Here is a 12,952-nt window from a genome sequence, read left to right on the forward strand (position 1 = left end):
GCGGGGTGATAAGGCTTGCCTGTTCAGGACTTCCGGCCCGGCTACTCAAGAGCAGTCTGTTTCTCAGACGTCGGCCATCCAAGGTCGTAATCAATTCACTGTACGTCTTCGTGACACCAAGGGCATATGAAAAACATCAAATTAGTTTATTCATGAGTCTTCAACCTTCTATTATATATTGAACATATGCTGAATTGGGACGCCAACGGCAGCCAACGTACTCGTAACGATCTCATGCGGCTTTCTTTTCGAAGATACTCAAAGCCGCATTTTCAAACTCACGACCAAATTGCAAGACCGATCTCCACTGGGGAGGAATAGCCGCTGCTCCATCTCGAGCTCCCAGTATTCCTCCCGCGATCGCCCCGTTTGTGTCTGTATCCCAGCCAATGCGAACAACGTCCACCACAATATCCTCCAAGCTGCGAGTGTCGAGGACCGCAGCAATCGCGAGGCTCAGTGACTCGAGGACATATCCACTGCATCTCCCTCCCAGTTCAGGTACAGGTCCTTTCGCAGCCATTGTTGCTATGTTGAGAGATTTGCCGAGTTCAATCGATTGATATACTGGGCCATAGCCTACTTCAAGAGTTTCTGCGACTTGGAGACCTGCCTCAATGGCCTCTTGAGGGGCGACTTGGTCGATGAGTTTCGACACAATCGTGTTGTAGGCTGCACATGCGACCGTGCATCTCTTGTCGTCGTGGGTGATCTTGCTGATACGCACGCTTTCCTCGACCAACTTCTGGGGATCGCGTTGGAACAGGCCGGTCGGGATGCAGCGCATCAAGCTTCCATTCCCAGCACTTCCTTCTCCAGCTCCGGCGCGATCAGGATCTTGCGTCTGTTCATAGCGCATAAGCCCAGTAGCGGTTGCCCCTCCAATGTCCTCAGGTCGACTTCCCGGTCGCCTGCCTGGCCAGTCGCCGTGAAGCCAACTGATGAAATAATCGCCAGCGAGGTGCGCGACGTCGTCGCCGGCCTTGTAGTCGTGGTATGCAAGGAGTACGCCACGAGTCATATCAGTATCGTCTGTTGCATGGCCCTGCGACCATCGAAACGGGCCTCCGCCTACGATCTCACGGAGACCGAGAGGGTATTCACGCGCAATGTCCGCATGAGTCTTGAACTCGAGCGTTGCGCCCAGCGAATCGCCGGCATGGACGCCCAGCAGCGCGCCGATGACACGGGACTCGCGGGGCGAAAGCTCAGACTTGTTTTGAGATGAAGGCATGTTTGTTGCTTGTGTTTGTTTGTTCGTTTGTCTGATGGCGATTTGACGGTTCAAATCTCATTCGAGAGCCAAAGAGCGGGGGCTGAGCTGGGGCTGAGTCTGTCAGCCTTGAATCGGATCCATGCATTGCTGCCTACAGTAGACAAAGCTGGACGAGCTTTCGCAAGGCCCAGGCCATAATATTGCCGGAAAACACATTCTTAGTCGGATTTCGAAGTGGGAGATTGTGCGATTGTCGCGGTTGTCTGTCGCACGATGCTGTAGTGAATGGGCGCTCGGAAGTAGTGGGGCACTGGCCGTGGATGGCCTCATACAACGTCGGCTTGCCTTCACTGGGGCATGTGCTTCGCAAAGCTGTCCTGCTTTCTCCGGTCCATCCACTCAAAGCATCAGGCATCAAAAGATGCATCTTGAGCAATTTCACTGACCCGGACATAACTATCGTCCTTTCCATGGCTGCGGCAACTCTGCCCTATAAGTGGATCCACGATCAACGAACGCTCTTCAAATTAGTGGCCAACGCCTTGGAATGTCACTGTGGCACCAACTACGAACCGGGGATAACGCTAATCTCCAGGCGATTATTTCTAAGCCCGGAGCGAGGTTGCCATACCAAAATTCAGGCACTAAGATAAGAGTCAAACATTTTGGTTAAAGACGGGCAGCAATAAACATCAACTCATCATTCTACTCTATCCTCTACAAATTTGTTCAAAGATCACACCCGTTCGTACTCAAAATGTCGCCCACAAAAGGCCTCGTTCTTGTCACTGGCGCTAATGGCTTCATCGGCGCACGTACCGTTGAAGCTTTCCTCGCCGCCAACTATTCTGTCCGCGCGGCAGTGCGAAGTCAATCCTCAGCCTCAAGCCTCCTCTCAGCACTCCCCTCATATGCTTCCTCCGGCCAACTCACGAGAATCTTGGTACCCGATCTCATGGCCAGGGGAGCATTTGATGAAGCTGTAAAAGGGACAACGGCAATTGCCCACCTGGCGGCTCCAGTTGACTTTGCCAACACCAATATCGACTACGTCATCGGCTCTTCTCTGCAAGGGACTCTCGGCATTTTGGAGTCCGCTGCCAAAGAGCCTGCTTTGAAGTCATTTGTGTACATGTCTTCAATAGTGGCTGTCAGAGGTTGCAAACCCAAGTATCCAGAGAAGGGTTACACAGAAGAAGATTGGAATGATCAAATTGAGGATGCGATCGCGAAGGCTGGCTCGGAAGTGACAGGCCACCAGATCTACGTCGCAAGCAAGGTCAAAGCAGAGCGTGCATTCTGGGAGTTTCGACAAAAGAACAAAGATCGCATTAATTTCACAATGACGGCTGTCAACCCGGTCTGGGTGGCTGGACCGCCCCTGATTCTGCCTGAAGACCCGGAGAAGTTGAGTGAGACCGCCATCGTTCCTTATCGCATCATGAACGGGGAGAACATGTCGTCTGCTGGACCTGGTAACGGAACACATGTTGACGTGCGCGATGTTGCACGACTCATGGTGTTTGTAGTTGACAAGAAAGAAGTAGCCGATGGGCAACGGTATATCGCTGGGGGAAACGGCAATTTTGCAAACATCCAGGCTTATCGCGACTTATTGCGAAAGGCTTATCCTGATAGACAACGAATTATTGGGAAAGGTGAACCAGGAAAGGGATATCTGCAAGACTACAGTATTCCCAATGGTGGCTTCAAGGTCGATGCTAGCAAGGCGGTTGAAGCGACAGGCCAAGGCTGGATTCCCTTTGACCGGATGGTTCTGGAGTCTGCAAAGGCATATGAACGGTACTTCTGAAGAGGCGACTCACTTCCATGTCAATAGACAACGGCTAGGGGAGGCGAGGATCCTAAGGACCTTTAACTTAACCGACAAAATATTTAGGTACTTTAGACTAAGCTTAAGGGATTCTTTACAGAGTCTATTTTGGCATGTTCATTTCAAGTCTCAACTGCAAATAACACATTTGGCTTACAACTTGGACATTATACCAAAGTTCTCAAGGTGCTCTGCCCCTCTGAAGCGCCTGTTTCTTCTGATCAATATCCACCTCAGCGCTGTAAACCTCGTCACGAATCTCTTCGCTGGTTGTTGAAGGCTCCTTTGGTGAGGTCAGGGCCATCGAAATATGTCATTTTGAGCATGAACTTGAGAGCCTGAGCTCTACTGATGACGACTCCCTGCTAGCTCACACCCTATTAATGGATACTCAAACAAAAGAGATATGTGGGATGGCCGATATCTTGAGTGTCAAAAGCCGAGTTGATACAGTCTTGAGCCAATATAAGAGTGTCCTTCTTGGCTTGCAATCGGCCACGGAAGGATGAGGAGTTTCGAGATCCCCTAGTGCGACTATTCCAGCCAGCTCTACGTTTCTCATTTCTTCCTCAAGTGGCTCAGTGATCATCATTTCAATGAGCTACTTGAGTGATTCTCAGAACTTACGAAAGAAGCGTGCAGGCAACAACCCATATCGTGCTTTGCTGAAGCAGCCGATGTGGCATCGAACATCGCAGTGAATTGCAGGGGCCGAGGTAAGGGAGACGCAGCAGCGAGAAAGCTGCTGACATGCGCGAGGCGCAAAAGTCACCGCTTGCGAAATGGGCTGGAGGGGACATTGACATATGGCCGTACATTTCCAGTTGCCATTATCTGGAGGTCAACGACGATGATAAAGAAGCGGCTATCTAGAGCAAGAAACATACCATGTCTAATTTGGATAGTTCACTTACCTGCACCACGAAGACCGCCATGTTTAACATATACAAAGCCTATTACAACAGAGAGACAAGCAGGCCAAATTATCGCCACATTAACAATCTTCTATCCCCGGCTTACTAGGTTTTAGCATATCTCCACGTATTAGCCTACTGCTTGTTTAACGGCATGATCGCCGGATAACTATCTGAAACCGGCCACGCCTACTTACCACATATACCTCGAAACCTCGCCGAGTTCGCCGGAACCTAGCAGCATGCCGCCGCAGGCCCTGTTAAGAATGCAGCTCTTGTAGACGTAATTACCAAGATTGCTAAACTCCAAGATATAATTAAATACCACGGACTTACTGCACAAGACACCACTCCTATCTATGCACTAGTTAGATGCATTAACCCAGTAGGCCCTAAGATTAAGGAGCTCGGCGACAAAATCAACACTAAGTTCGCAGGAGTTAACGAGAGGTTAGGGGCTGCCACTAAGGGCGCCAAAGTCACGCTTGCAAGAGCCAACTCTGCCCTCGAGAAAGCCGAGAAGGCAAAGGCCGATTCTGGCCAAGCACTTAACAAGCACGCTTCCGCTTCCTCCACAATAGCCAACTTACGGGCTGAGGTCAGCGCACTCAAACCGCGTAACGCGACTGCAAGCACAATCGCCAACCCGTTCGCTGGAATCGGCGCGGACGCGGACTCCGTCGATATCATGGACCTTCTCGGCACTCCTGAAGCTTCTCGACCTTCCAGCGCACAGAAGCCGACCACGACCAGGGCCACGGGTAGTCCGGCGCAGTGACTGCAGACCTCGGCGCCCTGAGTCCCTAAGCGACCTGGCATGCAGAGCCTGCTTCCCGGCGGTAAGAGGCAGAAGGTTATCCGCAAGCCACGCTAGACTCGTGTAAACATACGGGTAATAAGGGACGGCGTTTTCGACAAAACTGGTGACGAATTCGAACAGGAATAGGTACGGAATCGGATGCAGGCTCCTACGGTAATGAGCATTAGAGGAGACGAGTTTTGCGATATTATCCTAATGGCCTCAAATACAGCTACAGCCGTCCATTCTACGATCATATTGAAGGCTCAGACGGACTGGCCACGCTGAATTGCCTGGATTCAAGCCAGAGCTGAAGAGTTAAATGTGTGGCAATTCATCGACCTAGACGCGCCTGGAACCTTGACCGAACCAACAATAATCATGCCTCCTCAACTTCAACACATGATGGATAATATAGTCCAAGCTACAATGAATGTCATGACGGCACCTGGTAGTCCTACGCTAAAACAAGCGGAGGATATCAATGCAACAAATAAATCCCTCACATCAGTTTGGGCATTTCAATCCTCGTCTCACAAGTAGAGGAAGCTCGCTATGATGAAAAACCAAGCGGTTGAGATTCTCGGTAGAGCTCATTGAAAAGTCCGTCTCAAGCATGTACTTCGAGCTAATCAGGGAATATTTTGATGATAGGGAAAGGCTTCAATGACTCAAGCAATGAATTCAACCCAATATTGTGGTGGTGAGCTTTAAAGCTGTCAAGGACTTCAACACCGTACCCGGTAAGTACAAGAAGAGTAACGATATCTCGGCATGGACTAACGACTTCTTGAGGACCTACCGACAAATTCAAGCCCTTGGAGTCCCCCAAGCTAATCCAAAAGAGGTTCTCCTTAGATTTGCTCGACCATCGCACAAAAGGATCAATCCAAGGGAATAGCTCTTTCAGACAAAGTCACCGAAGCCCTTCACGAAGGACGTAACCTCGATCCCGAAGAGATCGCCATCCTGTACATGAACAAGATCGTGACTTCACAAGCCACCCTCCCCAGGAGAAGTCACAAAACGACGATGGTTTCTCTAAACGGAAGAACCCAAGACGGCGACGAGGAGAAGCTCGAAGAAGAGGCTCAAGGAGCAACTGGATCAAAATCTGCCCCGAAACCAAAGAAGAAGACGAGGAAGCGAAGGACTTACTTCTTCTGCTCCAAAGAGCACCCAATCGACGATCCCAAAGCACACTGGAAAAACTGTTACCATGCTCTCCCAGGCCTTAAGAAAGGTGATCAAGCTTTTCAACGGGAATCCGACACTCAGGAAGAGGTCAACGAGAAGGTAGGCTCAACTAAAGGCCTTAAAGCACATATCGCCGAATACAATGCATCAACTACCAAGAGTCCGGGGGAGAAACCCGAGGAGTTACTTTAGATATAATCTTCTCACTGAAGGCTGCCCAATCGAGCTCTCATAAACTATCAAGGAGCATTGTGATGGATAGTAGTACATCAGATCACATCCTCAACGATCTCTCCCTATTCATCAGAGGCCTCGATTGCTCTGACAGTGAACAGATCAACGGTTTAGAAGGGGTCTCGTATATAACATGAAGTGGCAAGGCCATGATCACCGCAGACAACGGAGCAAGGATCAGCCTCTCCAAAGCCTATTACGTCCCTAAGTCACCTACAAGTCTCATCTCTACACAGACCCTCAGAGGCAAAAACATAGGCTAGAACACTTTCTCTAGAGAATTTACCAATTACAACTGGAACAGAGGCATCTTGAAGACGAAAGAACACCACGGACTTCCCTGGATCTCATACAAAGGAGTACCAGAGACAAAGGATGATGAGGACGACCTCACGGCGTTGACCGCCCATCACAAGGCCTTGCCGGGTGAGAGAACAGAGGCGAGAGCTTCGGCAGACCTTTTGCATCAGCGCCTTGGTCATCCTGGAGCAGCAGTCATGGAGAAGGCCACGGATAATATCACGGGAATCAAGATCGAGTGTAACACAACTACCAATTGCGATGTTTACGGCACAGTTAAGCAGAAGAGGGTCATCTCACGAAGACCGGGTACAGATAACCTCCCAAAAGGACCGCGGCTTGTACTCACCTTCGATCTCTTCCCAACGCCGACTTCTCCGGGAGGATATAACTACTGCGCGCTCTTTGCTTGCAGATACTCTTATCTCAGATTCGGTTACTCCATCCAATACGAGACTGAACTCTCGGATGGCCTTTGGTGACTCATATTCCTCATCCAACGACTGTATGGAACCCTTGTGGCAGCGTTTATCTCAAATAACGAGAAAGCCTTGTTGACCCACGCAGTGAATTCAAGTCCAAGGAGAGGGCATCATAGTAAGACCCTTAGCTCCAAGCTACTAGTACTAGAACAGCTTCATCGAGAGACCTGGGGGTATTTGGAAAGAGAAGACTACGTTTCTTCCTGCCCAGTCAGGATTCAGGCCAGTACGATGGCCTTTGGCAGGAATGTCGCAATCTACCTGCTGGCCGACCCCCAAAGAGCCACTCGGTTGAAAATCCACTCTCGAGAGCCTCATGACTTGGTCAGAGACAACAAACCCTCATGGTCACATCTTAAGGTAGACCTTCGCCCTAATATCTCCCACGTGAGATCGTATGGATGCAAAGCTTTCGTATTGAAGAGAAAAGCCCTCAGAGGAACCGTCGAGAAGCTCACCCAAGAGCGTATATTAGATGACTTGCAGGCATCGTCTCCTCTACCAAATACCTCATATGGGACCCCGAACTGACGTGAAGTACCGTGATGACGTCATCACATGTTTTCTTTGACGAACACCCCTTCTGCAGAGACCATCGAGTGTAGCAGAACCCGGAAGTTATCCGTCAGCTCCAAGCTGATCTCCTAATCGTTGAGGAAAAAGAGAAATCCCCACGGGGTATGGATGACCGGGCTTCTGACTATCTAACAAATCAGGAACATGTGAGCAACGACGCTGCCGATCCTGACGGGGCGAGAGGTGAGGTCGATGAGATGCAAGTCGATTTTGATCTTCAAACTCAGGAACAGCAACCAAGTGGATTGCCTCACATTAATGAAGCCCTCGAGGATGTATCTATGAACGATCCACTAGAGTTACCCCCGATCATTTGTGACCAAGAAGGAGAAGTTAAGGATCATCAACAGTAAGAAGCTCAAGATCATCAGCAACGGCTAACCCCTCCCCCACCTACAGACACTGATGTACTCGATCAGAGATCTCCTAGACCCGGCCGAACGCCCAGACCTGCAATCATTCGCAGCAGTATTACCTTTCGCAAGAGCCTCGGAACCTATAATACACCGAAACGAGTTACCGTCGCTTCCCAAGAATTTAAAGGAAGCAAATCTGAGCTCTCATTGGCCAGGATGGCAAGGAGCGGTGATGCTGGAGTGGAATCAACTCCTCGAATCAGAAGCGTTCACGAAGGTCAATAAGAAGGACATACCTCTGCTCGTAAAGCTCAGCGGAATCCGTTATGTTCGTTGCCTACAGGATTGACGAGGATGGATACCTTCAACGGTATAAGGCACATATGACAGTCCGAGGAGACGAGCAACCTGACAAGAGGCTCAACACCTATGCCATCACCTTAGCAGCAAGGGCCTTCAGACTGATGATGGGGGATGGAGGCGTGGCAATTCGACTTCGTCACAGCTTTCCTAAACGCCCTTATTGAGGAAGAAGAAGACGTATACTGTTTATGACCCCAAGGAATCCCCGGAGGAGAAGGAAAGTGTATCAAGCTAAGGAAAGCTCTCTATGGCCTGAGGCGATCTCCATTCCTCTGGTACAAGCTCCTCGTCACCTTCTTTAAGTCCCTTAGCCTATTGATTGTATTGGAAGAATCCTGTATCATGGTAGATGGGAAGATCATCATATTCTTCTTCGTGGACGACCTCATCATGATGTTTCACTCATCTCAACGGGCTCGAGCTGAAGAAACCAGAGATGCAATAATGGATCGCTTCGAAGTCACCAATCTTAGAGACATAAAGTGGTTCCTAGCAGTAAGGATTATCAGAGATAGGGAGGCACGAAAGACTTGGCTGTCATAAAACTTATACATCACGAAGATGGCCTTTGAATACGAAGTCAACATGGAGAGAAAGACCAGGAAGCACCCACTGAAGGGAATATGGCTGAAGCCATTCGCAGGATAGGCAATGACAGGCAAAGTCCACCTCTTCCAATCACTCCTTGGGTCAATCCAATACCCGGCGATTATCGTGAGGGCAGACCTGAGCTTCACAGCAGCCAAACTGGCCCAATTCCTTCAAAACCCCAGTCTCGAGCATGCCGCTGCCGAAAAAGAGGTTATCGAATACTTCTACGACATCCGGAACTATGGGATCATGTTCACAGGCGACAATGGCCACTTGGAAGTCTACTCTGATGCATCATTTGCCTATAACACTCATGACCGCAAAAGCTGTCAAGGCTACGCGACCAAGCTATTTGGAAGATTTATCCAATACGAGGCAGGAAAGCAAGATACGGTCACAACCTCGTCAACAGAAGCTGAGCTGCTGGCGCTCTCACGGACGGCAAAAGAGCTCATGGCCTTCAAGCGCCTATGCAAGGCCATCAACCTCTCCTTTGGCGTGTCGCCTTGGACCATTTATAGTCATAACCATCAGGCAATCCGTCTCATCAACAAGGGAGTAGTAAAGTTAGTCACGCACCTTCGTCACGTCGATATATATCACCACTGGCCGAGGCAAGCCGTGACCAAAGGAGATATCTCACTCGAATTGATCACAAAGAAAGAGTTAGTTTCCGACACACTTACGAAGGCACTGGCCGGGGACAAATTCGCTTTGTTCAGAGACCAATTGGGCATGGTGGATTATACCTTGATGATCCCCCAGTAAACCTGAGGGGTGAAGATCACCCGGCCCCTAACACCAACAGGATCTTCTAATCAATCAAAGACGGAAATTACATAAATCAGTAGAGAAAAGAAAAACTTGCGTTCGACCAAATAATTAATCCTCAACGTGTGAAAGAGCCGGTGTGGCAAGTGGCCAGGTAGCCGCTTGGTCTGGGATGTACTGCGCAATCACCCCACAACATTTCTTTCATTTGCTCTTCACAAATCCGTACACACGCCATAAACATGGATGACTCTCCTATCGAGAACATACAGACAAGAACAAGGGCTCACTGCAGAGATCCTGAACCTCATGATGCGATAGTCGCTGTCGCTGTGAGCAAAGAGGCCGACAGCATATCCATCATGGACTTCACGAGCCCCGACCAGGATCCCAACAAGGTCTCTAAGCTCAAGACCCCTCACGGAACATCCAGATAGCGCTGTAGAGGAGGCATGTCCGCCCTGGCGATCAAGACAGAATCCCCAAGCTAGAGCGCTGCTTGTTCAAGTGCAGTTATCGAATTGATGAACTGTGAGAAGCTGAGGGCGCTCTGGGCGACTCGAGTCCACCTCCCCCTGTTCGTCTTTACCAGGAGTGCTCAATGATGGCTTCACCTGGACAACGATTTAGAAGAGGCAGAGAACAAGTACAACCAGCTCGCAGAAGCCAGACTAGTTGTCTTATATAGACAGCGAGGACTTGAAGGATAACGCCTCGAGAAGCTCCGTGGTGTGATGCGTCGAAGAACACCATACGCCCCCGAGTGAATCATCATGACTACGCCATCGTGATTCACAAAGGAAGGCACTGATTCACTGTTGAGAACAGGGCCATCGATGGTGAGGCTGATGACTAGGACGCTAAAGTGGATCCTAAGGAATACGGGCGACTTCGGCGAAAGGGGAGAAGGGGCGAAGCAATGAGGATGAGAAGAGAATCAAGATCATGCTATATCGGAAGGTTGAGTACGAAATAGCTTCATTTCACGAAAAACAGACTCCAACAGTCTTGTTCACCTGCGAGAACAGTACCTCTGCAGTCTCTTTGCCAGACACTCAAATCGGGCACAACCCCGGGTTCTTCAACACCACAAATTGGATCGCGATAACGGATTTCAAGTCCCTCGGCCTTCGGTCACCCGAGCAGTACAACCGGCTCAGATAAGGGCATCAGCGATGATCGATATGCATCCCTAAAGGAATATTAAATTATCCCCTATTTATAAATTAATTCTAACTCTGTAGATCCTTTAGATAATAGAAATAACCTTTTAAAAAGGGCATTGCAAAGAAGCTTTATCGTTTATCAAGTAACCTTATTCAGATACATCCTGTGGCACATTTGGCTTTACAGCATTGTACTCCTTGTCATTACCGAGTAAGTATCTTGGAGAACCCAAAGCCATAAACGCAGACACAGTCATCATTGATTCTGTCACCGACTCGGGCTTATGATGAAGTAGCTTTACGACGAACTTTATGCCCGTATAAGAGGTGTGAGGAGGCGTATTCCGATGACAGACAAAGAGTGGAAGGTTTGGTCGCGAATGGCTCTTTTAGGTTGTCAGGTTCCGTCTCCGTACTGATATGGGATATGGTAGAGATGCTGGTCGCAAGGGTCCGGTGAGGGAGAGGTGGGAAAGGCGAGTATCGTCGAGGTATTTAGTGAGAGACGGGTTATTGCGGCTTGTCGGAAGCTTTGTCGAAACGACCTGAATACCTGATCAACTCTTTTCGGGACGTCATGAAACCCAAGCCTCTAGGGTGACTCACCACCTCCCCAAGACAACAGAAAATCTGACAAAGCCCAGCTTACTGGGACTTTCAAACCCCACCAGCAATCACGGGGGCGCCGCAAAGAATGGTGCTACGTCCACTAATCAGAGTCTATTTGTTGATGGGTTAGAAATTCTGAGCTACCTAAGACTGTGCCGCGCCGTAGCATGCGTGATAGCCTCGTTAATATCAAAAAAAAAAAAAAAGAAAAAAAAAAAAAAAGAAGAAAAAGAGTTTTCAGGAGTAATCTCAAAGGTCCCCTCGATAACCTCGTCGAATCCAGTAAAGCGGTAGAAGTTTTTCTCATTCAGCTTCGCCGTCAGAAAATGAGGTTTGATTTTTCTTCTGGTGGTCTTCCTTGTTGTGGCTGCAAGCGGGGGCGCCATTCTGGCTGGCTGTCTTATTAGTGAAGGGTGAAAGTCTTTTAAGCCACTACCTAACTAATGGCATGTGGATGGCTGTATTTTTCAACGGGCATTAGCACTAATTTAGTGCATTTGTGTAGGCGATATTTTCAAGTCACGTGCCTTTCATTCGGGGATGCGTTCAAATTGATCACCTTCGTGGCCACTGAAGGTGGTGGGTGAAAAAAAAAAAAAAAAAAAAAAAAAACCAAAAGAGGGCGGTGCGTGAAAAAGAAGGGCCAATGAGGTGGTGGAAAAAATGCCGTGGGTCTCCTGCTCCAGCCGCCAGCTCTTCTTACCATCCAACCCAAACCCAACCTCAACCACAATCACATCATATCTCGCCCCAAGCCGCAAACGCAAATTTAAACGCTAAAGAATTCAAAACTGAAAGGAAATGGAGAAACTCGACTGCAATAAGCGGAATACCTCAACCGAGACCACGATGGCATCGCGACCGCAACCGCAACCGCAACCGCAACCGTAACCGCGAATACAATACGATAGCACCGGCAGCAGCAGCAACAGCAACCAAGATAAATGCAAAGACTGTTGCGCAACAAGACAACGGCCTTCACTTCATCCTATGATAAATGGGAAAGTGTCTTATGCGTCACCTGTACACAAACGCGTAAAGTAACGGCATCCAGCATAGCAAGGCTTGTTGGGACTCGAGCTATTTTCAACTCCTCATCCTGATGACTCTACCATGTCAACCAGTGTAGCTCGTCGTAGCGCTTAAGAGATAGAGATGGATGTACGTTTGGGCATCATTGTCGAATCTCGGTTACAGAGTCCGGTTCGGTAAGAAGGATTAGGAAGAGACGCATCCAGTCTTCATGACGAATGGCCTTCTGCTACAGGACCATGTCAATGACAACGCGCTCGCAAACTATGTATGTTCCTCTGTTGCCCCATGTGACTTGTTCCTAATATAACTAGGCCTCTATCATGATCGATGAAGCGCAAGAGACAAGATTTCCAGCTCCAGAAGCAAGCGGATTACAACGGCAGAGTTGGAGTGACTATGCTCCTGACGGCTCCTATTGCGTAAGCCTACATGATAACGAACTGGACGTGGTAGATGAACCGGATCAGGACATCGCATCCTTTCTGCAGAAGAAGGGTCTGCTCCTTTAG

At 49.1% G+C, this 12,952-nt stretch overlaps 4 protein-coding genes across 4 annotated transcripts; 3 read left to right on the forward strand and 1 right to left on the reverse strand.

The window, feature by feature from the left end:
* Positions 1-121: 121 nt before the first annotated feature.
* On the reverse strand, positions 122-1,475 carry FOIG_13472 (ADP-ribosylglycohydrolase). The gene is made up of 2 exons (XM_031214625.1): positions 1,372-1,475; positions 122-1,327 (listed from the first exon to the last, which is right to left on the reverse strand). Exon 2 carries the CDS (start codon positions 1,232-1,234, stop codon positions 233-235), a length of 1,002 nt encoding a protein of 333 aa, XP_031055716.1. The 5' UTR covers positions 1,235-1,327; positions 1,372-1,475; the 3' UTR covers positions 122-232.
* FOIG_13473 (uncharacterized protein) lies at positions 1,333-3,185 on the forward strand. Its single transcript, XM_031214626.1, has one exon. The coding sequence runs from the start codon at positions 1,974-1,976 to the stop codon at positions 3,027-3,029; it is 1,056 nt and encodes a 351-aa protein (XP_031055717.1). The 5' UTR covers positions 1,333-1,973; the 3' UTR covers positions 3,030-3,185.
* Positions 3,186-4,206: 1,021 nt separating this feature from the next.
* FOIG_13474 (uncharacterized protein) lies at positions 4,207-4,742 on the forward strand (the record flags this gene model as incomplete). Its single annotated transcript, XM_031214627.1, has 2 exons — positions 4,207-4,241; positions 4,337-4,742. The coding sequence occupies 2 exons, from the start codon at positions 4,207-4,209 to the stop codon at positions 4,740-4,742; spliced, it is 441 nt and encodes a 146-aa protein (XP_031055718.1).
* Positions 4,743-12,651: 7,909 nt separating this feature from the next.
* On the forward strand, positions 12,652-12,952 carry FOIG_13475 (uncharacterized protein; the record flags this gene model as incomplete). The annotated part of the gene is made up of 2 exons (XM_031214628.1): positions 12,652-12,708; positions 12,755-12,952. The coding sequence occupies 2 exons, from the start codon at positions 12,652-12,654 to the stop codon at positions 12,950-12,952; spliced, it is 255 nt and encodes an 84-aa protein (XP_031055719.1).

Source organism: Fusarium odoratissimum (assembly GCF_000260195.1).
Source record: "Fusarium odoratissimum NRRL 54006 unplaced genomic scaffold supercont1.33, whole genome shotgun sequence".
NCBI lineage: Eukaryota > Fungi > Ascomycota > Sordariomycetes > Hypocreales > Nectriaceae > Fusarium > Fusarium odoratissimum.

Coding starts and splice junctions, on each gene's coding strand:
- FOIG_13472 (XM_031214625.1), bottom strand. CDS start 1,234: ATGCCTTCATCTCAAAACAAGTCTGAGCTTTCGCCCCGCGAGTCCCGT.
- FOIG_13473 (XM_031214626.1), top strand. CDS start 1,974: ATGTCGCCCACAAAAGGCCTCGTTCTTGTCACTGGCGCTAATGGCTTC.